The sequence below is a fragment of the Mya arenaria genome, chromosome 3, assembly GCF_026914265.1.
Source record: "Mya arenaria isolate MELC-2E11 chromosome 3, ASM2691426v1".
NCBI classification, from domain to species: Eukaryota; Metazoa; Mollusca; class Bivalvia; order Myida; family Myidae; genus Mya; species Mya arenaria.
In genome coordinates, this window is record NC_069124.1 from 52,709,274 (window position 1) to 52,726,560 (window position 17,287).

General features: G+C 33.4%; 1 protein-coding gene across 3 annotated transcripts in view; it reads right to left on the reverse strand.

Annotated features, from left to right (window-relative positions):
• Window positions 1-5,397: 5,397 nt before the first annotated feature.
• LOC128228879 (coiled-coil domain-containing protein 158-like) overlaps window positions 5,398-17,287 on the reverse strand; it is a 37,689-nt gene continuing 25,799 nt past the window's right edge. For 2 of the 3 annotated variants that reach the window (XM_052940416.1, XM_052940415.1), the window contains 5 exons: window positions 16,884-17,005; window positions 15,437-15,607; window positions 14,130-14,261; window positions 8,002-8,118; window positions 5,398-7,143 (listed from right to left, as the gene is read on the reverse strand). In XM_052940416.1, the coding sequence (XP_052796376.1) occupies window positions 7,052-7,143; window positions 8,002-8,118; window positions 14,130-14,261; window positions 15,437-15,607; window positions 16,884-17,005 (634 nt within the window). In that variant the 3' untranslated portion in view covers window positions 5,398-7,051. The remainder of the gene's footprint in view (window positions 7,144-8,001; window positions 8,119-14,129; window positions 14,262-15,436; window positions 15,608-16,883; window positions 17,006-17,287) is intronic. The other variant, XM_052940417.1, reaches the window with a different exon arrangement.

Below are 17,287 nucleotides of genomic sequence, written 5' to 3' on the forward strand. Positions count from 1 at the left end.
ACCTGTGTTCGTAACAATGCGCGAAACAATGATTGTTTCGCGCATTGTTACGAACACAGGTTTCCTCGTCCATTTAAAAACAAACAAACGGGGTTTTGCCTGAGCGGCCAGTAACCCAGAGAAAATATTCGATCTTATCATTAAACAATACATGGCGTTAGTTTATTTAGCCATGTTTTTTATTCTGATAAAATCGTGACATACTCAGTTTGGGGGTGATTATTATTTATAATTGTTCATCGGAATATCTGACACTCGGATATGTGTACGTACGTTATTTTTAAGCATTTGTTGTTTTGCTATTATTTTGATGTCACTCCCATGTATCTGGTGTTGTCCAAAATAAACGAGTCTCATAAGCAGTGTGTGTTCGCTTATGTTTTTGTTAAGGGTGTGTTGAGACAAACATTTTATTTTGGCCTAGCTGTGGACAACCGTTTATACAAATGGCTGTTCCTTCATACAACCCTAGCCGTACCAACTGTAGCTTGTGTTTTTTTTTGTACTTCGCTGCTACTATCCCATAAACATGTTTACTATGTATTTTCGACAATTATTCTACTATCATAATGATGTTTGAAGTTATTCTAACGGCCTCTTAATTGTTTTTATGGTATTCAATCGTATAGCCTTATTATCTATAGAGGATAATAAGTATTGCTTGTCTCAGAGTGAGATCGCAATATGTTTCCCTGAGTGGGCAAAACAGCTTCATTTGCGTAGCCACGAGTGAAATATTTACATTTGGTGCTCACAAGGTGAAATATATGGCGATATTGCAGCTAAAAAAATCGTTCATCATTGGCCTAAATTGCATGTAAAATGACAGAAAAGTGTGTGTGTTTTTTTCAGAATAGCGAGCCAAATCATATGCGAGCGTAACGTAATTTCCAAAATAACGTCGAATTTCGTCCCAGCTGTTGGCGCGATGATGTTTGATTTGGCAGTGATAGCGTACTCAACTTTCAAAACTTATAAAATATCAAATTGTTATTTCACTGAAGCCATGTATTATCATTTTTACTTCACTGATAAATTTTTACATATCTACGCCGTAATGGAACTGCATTATTAAATATGACGCTGTCTTATTTGCGCATATATATGTACTAAACATATATATATGCATATCAAATCTGTATAATAATATATAATTGCATAATTTCAAGATTAGCAAGATCTATGTTGTAGTTTTTCTCTTCATGCCCATTGTGTTTGTACAAAATTGTGTTTTAGGACCCCGGTTCATACAACATACATTGTCTATATTGTCTATACATTTTACACTATTAACACATATATACATATATATATATATATATATATATATATATATATATATATATATATATATATATATATATATATATATATATATATATATATATATATATATATATATATATATATATATATATATATATATAGGATCTACGCCACCTCCATTCAAGAATCCAAAAATCCACATATGTCTACTGTGTCACTTACTATCATACATGGCTACCGTATCACTAACTATCAAATATGTCTACTGTATCACTTACTATCATACATGGCTACTGTATCACTGACTATCATATATGTCTACTTTATCACTGACTGTCATACATGTCTACCGTATCACTAACTATCATATATGTCTATTGTATCACTAACTATCACATATGTCTACTGTATCACTTACTATATTACATGGCTACTTTATCACTGACTATCATATATGTCTACTTTATCACTGACTGTCATACATGTCTATCGTATCACTAACTATCACATATGTCTACTGTATCACTTACTGCCATACATGTCTACCGTATCACTTACTATCATATATGTCTACTGTATCATTTACTGTCATATCTTTCTACTGTATCACTTACTGTCATATATTTCTACTGTATAACTTACTGTCATATCTGTATATTGTATCACTTACTGTCATATCTGTCTACTGTATCATTTACTGTCATATCTTTCTACTGTATCACTTACTGCCATATCTGTCTACTGTATCGCTTACTGTCATATATGTCTACTGTATCATTTACTGTCATATCTTTCTACTGTATCACTTACTGCCATATCTGTCTACTGTATCGCTTACTGTCATATATGTCTACTGTATCATTTACTGTCATATCTTTCTACTGTATCACTTACTGCCATATCTGTCTACTGTATCACTTACTGTCATATCTGTCTACTGTATCACTTACTGTCATATATGTCTACTGTATCGCTTACTGTCATATCTGTCTACTGTATCACTTACAGTCATATCTTTCTACTGTATCACTTACAGTCATATCTGTCTACTGTATCACTTACTATCATATATGTCTACTGTATCACTTACAGTCATATCTTTCTACTGTATCACTTACAGTCATATCTGTCTACTGTATCACTTACTGTCACATATGTCTACTGTATCACTGACTGTCATATCTTTCTACTGTATCACTTACTATCATATATGTCTACTGTATCACTTACTATCATATATGTCTACTGTATCAATAACTGTAATATCTTTCTATTGTATCACTTACTGCCATATCTGTCTACTGTATCACTTACTATCACATATGTCTACTGTATCACTGACTGTAATATCTTTCTATTGTATCATTTACTGCCATATCTTTCTACTGTATCACTTAATGTCATATATGTCTACTGTACCACTTACTGTCATAAATTATGTCTACTGTATCACTTACTGTCATATCTTTTTAATGTATCACTTACTGTCATATATGTCTACTGTATCACTTACAGTCATATCTGTCTACTGTATCACTTACTGTCATATCTTTCTACTGTATCACTTACTGTCATATCTTTTTAATGTATCACTTACTGTCATATATGTCTACTGTATCACTTACTGTCATATCTGTCTACTGTATCACTTACTGCCATATCTTTCTACTGTATCACTTACTGTCATATCTGTCAACTGTATCACTTACTGTCATATATGTATAATGTATCACTTACTGCCATATATGTCTACTGGGAGTAGGATTGGTCCCAAATGTCTAGGCCACCTACAATAGCTTATTAAAATTGCCGTGTCAATGCCCTGTATCACTTCCTATCATAGATGTCAACACCAGTACTAAAAGGGATAAAACTTCTCATCATTGCTTATAACAGTAGCTCCAAAACCACCATTAAAGCCCATTGAATTGCTGAGAAGAAAGCTTGCAATTTTCACTTTTCTGAAGAGAAGCCTTCTGAAAGGCCTTTTAGATTATCATTAGTACTGTAGTCTCCCAACTGAAATAGACCAATCTAATTGGTATTCGTCATTTTCTTCCGTTTCATAATAGCATCTTGATCTTTTGAAAACTTGCTAAAATCTCCCAATTTTGTTTTAAATGTAAATGAATAAATAATCATAAACAACCCATGATGTCTAGGGGATGCCAACTCTCGCCCGCTTTCAGATTTCGTAAGTCTCTAAACCATTAATTCTGGACATGATCATCTATAATCGACAACATAAGCCAGAGTAATGGGTCTTCTTATAATACTACATTTTAAACAAGAGTTATGGACCTTGTTTTAAATCAACATTTAAAGTCAGAGTTATGGGCCTTCTTACAAAACTACATTTAAAACCAGAGTTATGGGCCTTCTTATAAAACTACATTTAAAACCAGAGTCATGGACCTTGTTTCAAATCGACATTTAAAACCAGAGTAATGGGCCTTCTTATAAACCTACATTTAAAACCAGAGTCATGGACCTTGTTATGAAGCGACATTTAAAGTCAGAGTTATGGACCTTGTTATAAACATACATTTAAAACCATAGTCATGGACCTTGTTATGAAGCGACATTTAAAGTGAGAGTTATGGACCTTGTTATAAATCAACATTGAAAACCGGAGTTATAGGCCTTGATATACATTGACGTTTAAAGCCCGAGTTATGGGCCTTATTATAAATCGACATTTATAGCCCGAGTTATGGGCCTTATTATAAATCAACTATTAAAGCCCGAGTTATGGGCCTTATTATAAACCGACATTTATAGCAAGAGTTATGGACCTTATTATAATTCAACTATTAAAGTCAGAGTTATGGACTTTGTTATAAATCAACATTTATAGCCAGAGTTATGGGCCTTGTTATAAATCGACATTTATAGCCAGAGTTATGGGCCTTGTTATAAATCAACATTTATAGCCAGAGTTATGGGCCTTATTATTAATCAACTATTGAAGCCAGAGTTATGGGCCTTGTTATAAATCAACATTTATAGCCAGAGTTATGGGCCTTATTATTAATCAACTATTAAAGCCCGAGTTATAGGCCTTATTATAAATCAACATTTAAAGCAAGAGTTTTGGGCCTTGTTATAAATCGACATTTATAGCCAGAGTTATGGGTCTTATTATAAATCGACTATTAAAGCCAGAGTTATGGGTCTTATTATAAATCGACATTTATAGCAAGAGTTTTGGGCCTTGTTATAAATCGACATTTAAAGCCATATCTATATAGGTTCCGTTCTTAATTTACAATCTAAGCCAGAGCTATCGACCTATTTTGAAATCGACATTTAAAGCCAGAGTTATGGGTCTTGTTCTTAATTTACTATCGAAGCCAGAGCTGTGGACCTTGCTATAAATCTACATTTAAAGCTAGAGTTATGGGTCTTGTTCTTAATTTACTATTGGAGCCAGAGCTGTGGACCTTGCTATAAATCTACATTTAAAGCTAGAGTTATGGGTCTTGTTCTTAATTTACTATCGAAGCCAGAGCTGTGGACCTTGCTATAAATCGACATTTAAAGCCAGAGTTATGGGTCTTGTTCTTAATTTACTATCGAAGCCAGAGCTGTGGACCTTGCTATCAATCTACATTTAAAGCTAGAGTTATGGGTCTTGTTACACATGCATGTATTATCACCGGTTACATGTTTACTCGGTTTAATGTGAATATCTTAAATGCTTTTCGTTTCTGAATTACCTTTCAGGTGATCAAGGAGCATTTTTTAGAACAATTAAAGCCAAAGTTAAGGATACTTGCTACATAGATGCATGTCATATATAGACTGGTAAAATGTGTGTACTCATAATTTTATGTGAATATTGTGTGATGTGATTTTTTCAGACAACAAAGGTTGTAACACAACAATAAATAAAATCTAGAGTTATGGGGTTTGTGTCACTATTATTGTCACCAACTGGTGACATAATTGCTTATTTTAATGTGAATGTTGTGATTTTTTAAATTATGGCCAAAGCAAAAGTGTTTGTACTACAATGACTCCATCATTTACTTGATCAACAAATCATAAATTTGATGGTTTTTCTTATAAACCAACTCCAACAGGACTAAAGAAAACAACTTTTACATAGTTCATACCACATTTTATTAATACAGTTGGTCATTCAATATCATGTGTATTGTAAGTATAAATACATATCTAATGGACACTAAATCACAAATAAATACTGTACAATGGAAATTAGTATAATATATGTACTCTTATGGGTGTAAGGCAAAGTGGAACTAACCCAATATTTAACTATGAAGGTGATAGTTCTGTTTTTCCCCAAACCCACAATTATCACAGACTGTTAGCACAATGCTGATTATGGAACACTTAACACATACATATGGAATACAATTTACAACATATTAGAACATATGATGAAATGGTTAATATTATACGATGATAATTCAGTGTTACAAGCACACAAATTGTGTATTTCCAGGAGAAACAACGGAACTAGTTGGCGCAGTGACCACATACGTATGCAGAGGTACAGATAACTTTTTATTTCAAGTGTATTCTACACTTTTAAGTAATTCTGTGTATTTATTGGACACATTTGTACTCCGTTTCATACAATAAAGTGTAAAGTCAATTGTTAAAGTGAGAATTGAAGTGCAAATAAAAATGTATTTTACATACACGATAGGCTCGATCCTAAAGCCAGAAGCTAATCGCCACACAGCGCTTAATTCTCATTGCAATTAAAACATAATGGTTGTCAAGAAAGAACACATAGTTGAAATGATTCTACACCAGTTATGCGGCCTTCTTCCATTTGGTCCAAATGGTTGTTTCCAAAACGGCCTATTCACACCAATTGCCACCTTTATCTGAAGCTCTGATGTATGTGTTTGCAGATAGACCATTGTATAAAAGTACGGAAAGGCAATCAAAAGGACAAAATGTCTCACTATCACAAAATCTGGTTACTTTATACTGCCTAATCAGCGTGGATACTGGCACTTATCACTTAACAATACAAGGAGGAAAGAAGGAACATTCAGATACCGTAATGGTCTCTAATGAGGGCAAGTATGATGTTGATAAATATCATTATGGACAATAGGGCACTTAATTGCCTTCATGAAACTATATAGAGACAATATTAAGCCAATTTAAGTGCAAATCATGTAAAATTTAGCAAATTATCTGTCAGAAAAAATGAAAAATACAGCATTGTTTCTCAAAATGAATAAGATCTACTTCCAGAAATAAATATTTGATCAATAATACCAGTAACACTAATAAAAACTTATAAAACTACTATTCTTGATCACAGATCTGTCATGTATAGGTCCGTGTATTTATGTAACAGAACAAATGGAACATTTTTACATTTTTTATACTGACTCAACAACAAATAGATCCACATATCACACGTTCCTTATCTGAAAAGAGGACAAAATATCACTAATTGAAATCTCATTAATTTTTCTAAATATTCCAGATAGCACACCTTGGACATTAAATTGGTATTTTCCATGCTCTTATTAAGCCAATGAAAAAGTGATCTGAAACAGTCTGCAGGCACACTATATCTCCGAACAACTAATCACTAAATTTACGTGACGTAAATGCATTTTGATGTTAATTTTGATTTACTATAAGCCTAAGGAGGCTTCACTTTCACAGATAAGCATCTCATAAAGTTACTGACGTCACAGTGTCTCTGCTAGTTCCCACAAAACCACCACAAATGGAAGTTGATGTACATGATATTCATTGAAGCCCGAAGTCACAGAGGCACTGTTTATCATCTGGCTTTTTTTCTCAGTGTAATTTTCTTCTCGGTCTCCTTGACTTTCTTCAGCTTTTTGCCTTGAGTCTTCATGAGGTCGGCCATTTCTGGAAATAAAATTTCCCATTGGTTTCTTCATTATACATTGAACTTGACATGGCAGAGGATATTAACTTCAAAGACTTGACAGTTATCTAACTTGTTTAACGGAGCAATCAAATTCCTTGACAGCAGGCCATAAGGTAAAAGCATTTTAGAAGAAAGTGTTACAATTTGTCACAGTTGAGGCCCTATTTAATTTCCCACAAGCATTGGATGTCACAGTTGAGGCCCTGTCTAATTTCCCACAAGCATTGGATCGAGGTAATAAATAGTCCCTGATTTGCCATAGGGATAGATAGAAAATACAATTGTCGTGTATAAACAAATCCAAGGTTTGCTAAAAATTTGCTTCAATCTTTTAGAACATAAATGAGAAACCTCCTTTTACCACAACCTTTATAATGAAACTGAGAAAGATTGGGCAAAGTAGCAAACAAATGAAGATATGTTACAGGCATGTATTAATCATTACTTGCAATAAATGAGTTGTCAATGCCAGCAGTGTTCCACCTTAAAACCCGTCAAGATGCTTTGCCTTTACACAATTTTACATTACGGTAATCTGTTATGGACTCTGCAGACATCAGCTATTGTGTACCCATGATATAGGAATCATATAATGAGTCAACTCATTTTCTATTTGTTTACAAAAATGATTCTTGCTTTATTAGGATGAAAGCTGATAGCCAATAGGAATCACTCCCCTCGACTCTTGATTCTGTTTCCTGTGTGAAATACAAGCCAAAATATCACAAAAATGGATTAAACCAAAGTAATTTATGTTGGGTGGTGCACACATATACCCCTAGACCTTTTTCACCCTTATTTTATATTGGTAACTGGGCAACTTTTACATATCCCACCTCTGTTTTCCTTTTGAAGGTTGCCACCCATCTGTGTGAGGCTGATGATCCGCTCCTCCAGACGCTTGCAGAGCTCCTGGGTGTCTGCCGCACTTGGCACACTCGCCATCACGTCCTCTGTTCAAGAATAATATATGAATAGAATAATGATGAGTGGATGAACTCCTGACAGCAATGTCTTCTAAACCAAATTTAATCAGATGTAACAAACAGCTCTCCATTTTGGTTTGATATGTGATCAATTATAAACTGAGTACAGTGAAACTGAAATCGTTCGAGGACGCCATGGTCCCAGCTAAATTAAACCTCCAGTGATCTGATGTTTCTAATGACCTAAGTTTCCATTTTAGTCTTATGAAATGTCTTACAATTTAAAAGTTTGAAGTTGTCATTTTATAAGAAAATACCTTACAGTGTTATTCCCACGAGGATCTCGTGGAGAGCATGGACATTGCTATGCAGGATTAATGTATAACTGTACGATTATTGCTTCATATAGCGGCTTCATATAGTCTATAAGTGTGGTACAAGTTTGAAAGCTTATTGGCAGATCGTTTTACAAACATGCCATGTCGATGTTTTCTTAATCCCTTGATTGCCCTTGTTGTTTGTTTAATCCTCAAATAAATATATCACACTTCCTTTTCAACAGGCAATAAATCGTTTAGGATGGGTAGTAACTAATTAAATTGTCACAGTGGTGTATACGGTTAGGTAATCTAGCCAGGCAGTGTAAAGATCAAAAATCAATATTCTTCGTCTGTGAAACTTGGTAACTATGAAAGTTATGATTGATGTCCTTTGGGTGTCCGAAAATTAGGTACACAAAATAAATTATTTTGGGAAATAATTATGGGTGTCCAAATATAAAATATTTTTGTTGAAATTATAAACGTCTTACGATATACCGTATCCCGATCTTCAACTGCCGTTTTAACCCGTATATACTCGATCAATATGACGCGAGTAACATCCCTTTCTACATAAATCTAAACAAACTCTCGGCTTGAAATTGACATCAGAAAAAAAGTTCAAAAAATTGTTACTGGGTATTATACGCAGGCATTTTTTTGCATCAAAATCTGAGGGAAAAAAGTGCGTCTAATACCCAGTCATTTACGGTAGAAGAAATAATGGTTGGGGCTAAGCCTCGACCTCAACCAATTGCCAGTTCTCAAGCGATTATGCCTGTTTAAAAAATCAAAGTTTTACTGTACATTAATTGTAAGTATTACAACAACTTATGAACCTTTGGTTTTATGTTGGTGTAAATAATATTTGAAACAGATCATCATTTCCTTCATCCATTATTAATGTTATGCATTCCCTCCTGTAAATCTTAAATATTGTATTTTATTTAATAACAAAGAATTTAACATGATAGTTTTGGTATCATATTTTTTATGTACAATTATGTGGATGCCTTATGATGCCATAATATTTTCATATCATTTGAAGAGGTTTTTTGTGTATAGAAAAAGAAATCTGAATCGAAAAGGGAAAAAAAAATGAGCAAACAATTTGGCTTTGAATGATTGCAAAGAGTTGTTTTAGTTGAAATAAAAAATGAAAATACAAACTGTGATAACTGTATATATAATGTAGTTTTTCAGTCATATCATTTACATATTATTAGCATCAAACTGAAATACTGAAAACTAGAGAATCAATCACATTCTTTACCCACAACAGATGTGTTAAACAAAAAGACTTATATGCAATTTGGCTATAATGTCACCTATGTGTATAAATGATTCATATGCATCTGATCATAATGCGACCAATGTGTTTATCATGTGTATATCCGATAAGAAGGACATGTATGTGTATATCTGATAATAAGGACATGTATGTGTATATCCGATGATAAGGACATGTATGTGTATATCTGATAATAAGGACATGTATGTGTATATCTGATAATAAGGACATGTATGTGTATATCCGATAATAAGGACTCGTATGTGTATATCCGATAATAAGGACATGTATGTGTATATCTGATAATAAGGGACATGTATGTGTATATCTGATAATAAGGACATGTATGTGTATATCCGATGATAAGGACATGTATGTGTATATCTGATAATAAGGACACGTATGTGTATATCTGATAATAAGGACATGTATGTGTATATCCGATGATAAGGACATGTATGTGTATATCTGATAATAAGACATGTATGTGTATATCTGATAATAAGGACATGTATGACTGTATATCCGATAATAAGGACATGTATGTGTTTATCCGATAATAAGGACATGTATGTGTATATCCGATAATAAGGACATGTATGTGTATATCCGATAATAAGGACATGTATGTGTATATCTGTTAATAAGGACATGTATGTGTATATCTGTTAATAATGCCACATAAATGTATATCTGATTATAATGCCACCTATGTGTATATCTGATTATAATGCCATCTATGTGTATATCTGATTATAATGCCACCTATGTGTATATCTGGTTATAATGCCACCTATGTGTATATCTGATTACAATGCCACCTATGTGTATATCTGATTACAATGCCACCTATGTGTTTATCTGACTACAATGCCACCTATGTGTTTATCTGATTAAAATGCTACCTATGTGTTTATCTGTAAATAATGCCACATAAGTGTATATCTGATTATAATTAATGCCACCTATGTGTATATCTGTAAATAATGCTACATAAGTGTATATCTGATTATAATTAATGCCACCTATGTGTATATCTGTAAATAATGCCACATAAGTGTATATCTGATTATAATTAATGCCACCTATGTGTATATCTGTAAATAATGTCAGGTAAATGTATATCTGATTATAATTAATGCCACCTATGTGTATATCTGTAAATAATGTCACGTAAATGTATATCTGATTATAATTAATGCCACCTATGTTTATATCTGTAAATAATGTCACGTAAATGTATATCTGATTATAATTAATGCCACCTATGTGTATATCTGTAAATAATGCCACATAAGTGTATATCTGATTATAATTAATGCCACCTATGTGTATATCTGTAAATAATGTTACGTAAATGTATATCTGATTATAATTAATGCCACCTATGTGTATATCTGTAATTAATGTCACGTAAGTGTATATCTGATTATAATTAATGCCACCTATGTGTTTATCTGTAAATAATGTCACGTAAGTGTATATCTGACTATAATGCTTTGTAAGTGTATATCTGACTATAATGCTTTGTAAGTGTATATCTGACTATAATGCTTTGTAAGTGTATGTCTGACTATAATGCTTTGTAAGTGTATATCTGACTATAATGCTTTGTAAGTGTATATCTGACTATAATGCTTTGTAAGTGTATATCTGACTATAATGCTTTGTAAGTGTATATCTGACTATAATGCTTTGTAAGTGTATATCTGACTATAATGCTTTGTAAATGTATATCTGACTATAATAATGCTTTGTAAGTGTATATCTGACTATAATGCTTTGTAAGTGTATATCTGACTATAATGCTTTGTAAATGTATATCTGACTATAATAATGCTTTGTAAGTGTATATCTGACTATAATGCCACATATGCGTATATCTGATTCTGAAGTATTTAGGTGCTGAATAAAGCAACCAGCAACATGGAAAAAAGGAATACTTTTGAAGCTAAAAAAGCAGCTCAATAGAGAACCTGATTATATAAGCAAATAAGACACTGCTAAAAGAAGTCACTAAAGTACCAGGCCAAATTTCTCAAAACTTTTTAAGTCCCTTAAAACAGGATTAAGCTAAGCTCACTATTTTTGTTTTTCAATAATTTTCATAATATTTACTTCTTTAAGAATTTTTATACTTAAGATAGGAATTATCTTTATAATAATCACAATAAACCATTTTCCGTTAATAAAAATTCAATTTAAGTATGTAAGTTTCAGGAAATCGGGGCCCGTTCTGTATTCACTAATGCCTTGACTTTTGAGTTTTAGACTCCGGCTCATTAACTGGATTATTGAATGTTTCAAATCATCAATAATATAACTAATGTTAACAAAATATGTGTGCCTAGTTGTAGAATAGATCATTTGCAACAGATACATCATTTTTACCATCTTTGGTACTATAATACTGTTTTAACAACAAAATTAGAAAATTGTTGCTCTGAGCCTGAGCCTCGAACTCTGACTTAGGACGTTGGTGAATTATAAAGAACCCAGGCTTGCATTTTAAGCTCAAAGACAGAAGCTGATTTTTTTTACAGTTTTTCCCAAAGCAATAGAAATAATGTTCAAAGGCATAATGAAACAAGCAATTTGAAACATAACATAAATAGGCTGTAACAAGAATACTTTTAACTTAAGTAAATATAATTTAGTGCTTCAAGAATCACATGCATGATTGTATCTTTCATCCCTTTAATTAATTACAGTGGCTAGCTAAATCATGACCGAGTTATAAGAGTCATGCATTGCCTGTTTATAGTGTTTATTCCCTGAAAATGATTTACACAGTCTGATTTACAATAGGCAATTGGAAATGACAGAGACGGCTAATGAAAAAGGAAGAAAATTTCAGATAATCACATGGCGAACATTAATGTGACACTCTGTAATTACAATTTCTGACTATAATGGTCAACTGCTCTGAAATATTATTCCACTGGTACTTCCAATAACACACTGTCAGTACTGTTTGGTTAGTAAGACATCTCAGTGTGTGTACACCACGTGATAAATTGCGTCATAAATGCTATGTCGGAAGGCAATATTTTGATTTGAAAAAAGACTTTAAACGAAGATAACTTCACTATTTCTTCACCATTTTAAATGAAACATAGCGTAGTCTACGCCTCTTACAGAGCCCCACCTTCGATCTTTCACCAGAATTTGATTGCGAGTTTAGTTTCTTAAAACACTTCGACAAACCTTTTCACAATACGGCCGTCTGACAGAGCACTGTCAAAACAATATTTTTGAAACAGGTTTGTCGAAGTGTTTGATAAAACTAATCACCTTATCAAACTTCGGTAATAAAAAGGAATGCAGGGCTCTTTAAGTGGCATAGACTGCCCTTTGTTTCATTTAAAATGGTGTTGTAAATGAAAAGTTATCTTTGATTTAAGTCTTCATTTTAACCAAATTTTTGCCTTCCGACGTAGCATATATGACGTAATTCATCACGTGGTATACACACACTGCATCTACAAACTTCATAAAAATTCAAAGCTGAGAACAATACCAACAGTACACTAGGCAAGAACAACAATCTCTGATAAATGCTATCTATCGAGTGATTTAGGCTGGAATTCCAGGTGCACGCTGTAATTATTTGTCAATTTATCTGCATTTTAAACGGAAACCAGATTCAATCTGTCTGCAGAAAGAATAAAGAACATTTTATTTATTTCTTAAAATATCATCTAAAGACATTCATTTTATTTTATTAGCAATAATTTATCACATTTACAGACACAAATGTTTGAAAATGCGATCATAAAAAGGCTTAATTAAAATGTTTCATTTCAGGAAGGTAACTTAAAAGCTTCATGATCCTTATGTTCTGCTTTCTGACAGTGTTTGTCTACATTTCTCTTTTTGTTCAAAAACTGAAAGTGTTGCCACTCAGATTGTATATATTTTTCAAGCCCAACCATATCAAGTTATGTGTCTGCTAAAATTGCTCATTGGTTCGGTTCTAACAAAATTAATGTGGATAGTGGACGTGGACAGTGTGTACATAGAATACCAGCTAGCTAAAACACTGTTTTTACCTGAAAAAAATACCAAAGCTCACACTAAGTAAGCTGTTTTAAACATTTACCCTGAACAACAGCAGTATACATTCCCGCTTCCTTCTACTAATTTATTCTCTATATACATGTTTCCATTCATGCCAATTAAGCTACAGATGGGAATATACCCACATGCTTACTTATTTCTGGACCCAAAAAGTTGGCCCTATGGTATAAAAGTTAGGAAAACTGTGCATTAAAATTGTTACATATTTTTAACTCCCTCATAAATGAAGTTTTTATAATGGCATGTATGAAATTTCTATCAAACTATACCAGGCTAATAGTAGATACGAGTCTCTGATTACACACTCTGGGGGATTATTATAGGTACCAGTACCCAGAGTTATCTACCTTGAGTACTCTCCATTATTGGAGAGCCAACAGAAAGGGAGGTAATTGTGTCAGAATCTAGGGCATTCTGGGATGGAGACAGAGAGCTCAGGTAGCTGGAGAAATCCTCTCTAGATGTGTTAGTAGTGTCCACTAGAAGAGATGACCACACACCATTCATATTATATCCATGGTTAAAAGGACTCTACTATACTTCTCATGCTTTTAAGATGCACATAATTAATTAGTTATAGAATGAATGCTTTCCTATGACAATTTCATCTGGCTTGCAGGCATTCTTCAGTCAGCTTTTGATATTCAACTGTAATCCCATAAAACTGTGACAATGGCCAAATCAACATTCTCTAAATGAATATCACTTAAGTATTTTTTTTGCCATTCTATTGCCAACAGAAAGCGTGGTCAGAAAAAATGTCATTACAAATATTAGATTTTGATTGGATATGTGTGTACATGAAATAATTGGAAAATGGAGAGCATGACAATACATTGTCAGGAAATTGCCACAATCCACAGGAAAACCCGCCACAGGAAAAGCCATCCTGAAGCTAGTTGATTGTCAAACTAAACAGTTGATACTCAACAATTTGACAAAACATGGGAGGAGAACATCAAAACATCATTATCTTAATTGCTAATGCACTTGTGTTCATATAACTCATGTTTAAATATAAAATGTAATGAGTTCATTTAACATATGTGAACAGTTATCTGAAGCATTGTATTTTCATAAAATTCTTTACATTACTGCTAACCACTCTCTTAATCAAAAGACTTTATGTGAAATTATAACATGTTATAAATTTTCTATATATAATTACATTTAAACCCAGACAAGTAAATCAACTACTCACTTTAAATAAATTTCAGAAAGGAAAAAAATCTTAAATGAAATAAAAAAAACTCAAAATAAAGTAAAAACAAAATTTCCAGTAATCTCATAAATTACAACCTCGTTGGTTATCTTATTTGAAAAGGTTTTATTTGCCAGAAAAAGAGAGGCATAGGCAGAAACATTCAATTTAAAGAAATAACATCTGCTGTCTGTCAGCTGTCTAGTTAGCACAGTTGCTCGTGAGGAAAAACTATATTACTGCATCGTCCCATCTTAATTTCTTGTTGGTCATCAAGCAGGATAGAACATATTTTCTAAGGGACCCCAAAATATGACTTTGTTTCCAAAGAGTATTCATTATTAAGGGTGTAAAATTATTTTTTTTGCAAATGAAAATAATGGAAAAATTCAAAAGGATATATCTAAGTTACTATAAAAACAAAACAGATAAGTGATAAATACTGTTCCCTACCAGTGTCGTCAGTGTCTGGAGGGGGTGGGGAGTAGTCTGAGGTACGATAGTCACTCTCCGTCCACTGGCTGGAATCCCCCGTCCTCTCGTTAGCCATGAACGAGGCCTCTGCTGAGTGGCTTCTACGGTGTCTTCGGCTACTAGTTACTGACCTCTGACGTTGTTTGCCCACTGGAAAAACAGAGGAATGTTAAGGTTGGCCAAACTTTTATCAATATTAATGCTTTGCATTGTGTACAAAACAAATGAATAAATAAGTGATTGCAAACCAACTTGATGAAGGACTGCAAACAAAGACTATGATTAGATGACAATATAAGCTCGCTGTATTTCGTTATCCTGGTGGTAAATCTAGCCCAGTTTTATTTTTTAATTCTGGTCAATAATCATTCAAACTATATATCATATTCATTAGATAAACACAATTATACAAATTGCCATTTACAGTGTTCAAAATTGTAAAGATTTGGAAACAGACATTTTTTCCTCATTAAGTTGACAATAAATACTTAGCAAAATTAAACTAGGAGACTTATTTTGGAGCATGATGTTAAAAACTGTTCATAGAAGGTTTCATGAAATATTTTGGCAAAATCAATAAACTTAGTTCCATGTTAAGGGAATTCACTAAAATAACTAAATTCAACATCCAGAGGACCTTGGCCCATTTTCTTAGCTTCTATGAACGACAACAGCACCGATTTTCTACCGAGAAAGCAGTCTCAAGTATGATTCAAGCAAGCATATAGCAGTCTTCACAATAAAGCTAAAGTAAACTAGAACTGTAAGCCATAGGCTAACGAATACCCCCCACCCCTCCATGTCTAGGTTGTTTGCCCTGGAGTTAGGCCGGACAAAGCTAATTTTGCCTACAAGGGGAGATAACTCCAGTCAGGGTCATGTGACCTGTACCAAATTCACAGAGGCGAAAGTTTACAACATGGCCATTAATTTCTGAAAGTTTGATAAAGATTTGTTGAATAATAACAAAGATGAATCCCGGACAGGGCTTATTTTGCCTACTTTAACACATCAAGGGGAGATAACTCCAGTCAGGGTCATGTGACCTGTACCAAATTCACAGAGGCGAAAGTTTACAACATGGCCATTAATTTCTGAAAGTTTGATAAAGATTTGTTGAGTAATAACAAAGATGAATCCCGGACAGGGCTTATTTTGCCTACTTTAACACATCAAGGGGAGATAACTCTGGTCAGGGTCATGTGACCCGTACCAATTTCACAGAGGCGCAAGTTTACATCATGGCCATTAATATCTGAAAGTTTGAAAAAGATTTGTTCAATAACGAGAAAGATGAATCCCGGACAAAAAAAAAACGGACGGACAGACAGACAGACAGACGGACAGACGGACAACCCGATTCCAGTATACCCCCCCCAAACTTTGTTTTGGGGGGTATAATAAGTATTGACTATAATAAACTTACCTTTCTGTTGTTCTGGAGAGTACAGCTTATAGTTGCCTGTGAGTGACCTTGACCTGTTGTGTATCCGGTCATCCACCTCAGCATCGCTATAGTAACTCACATCAGAGGAAGCTGGACATATTCTAGATCATGAAAGGAGTAAGTATGTATAAGATTAAGATTAAAAACTTACAGGCAGTCACATGACTCCTTTGACTATTGACCAATCAAATTTGGGCATCCATCACTTTTAATAATGATTGTATTTACTGTTGTCGTAGGCATGAAATGGTTGTTTTTTTTTCTTCATTCCCCCCCCCCCCCCCCTACTTTTAAGTGCATTGATGTTAGAAAAATATGTATAATACATTACCACTGTCATCACTAGAATTATATCAGTGTTCTAACAAGCATTTAACTATCAA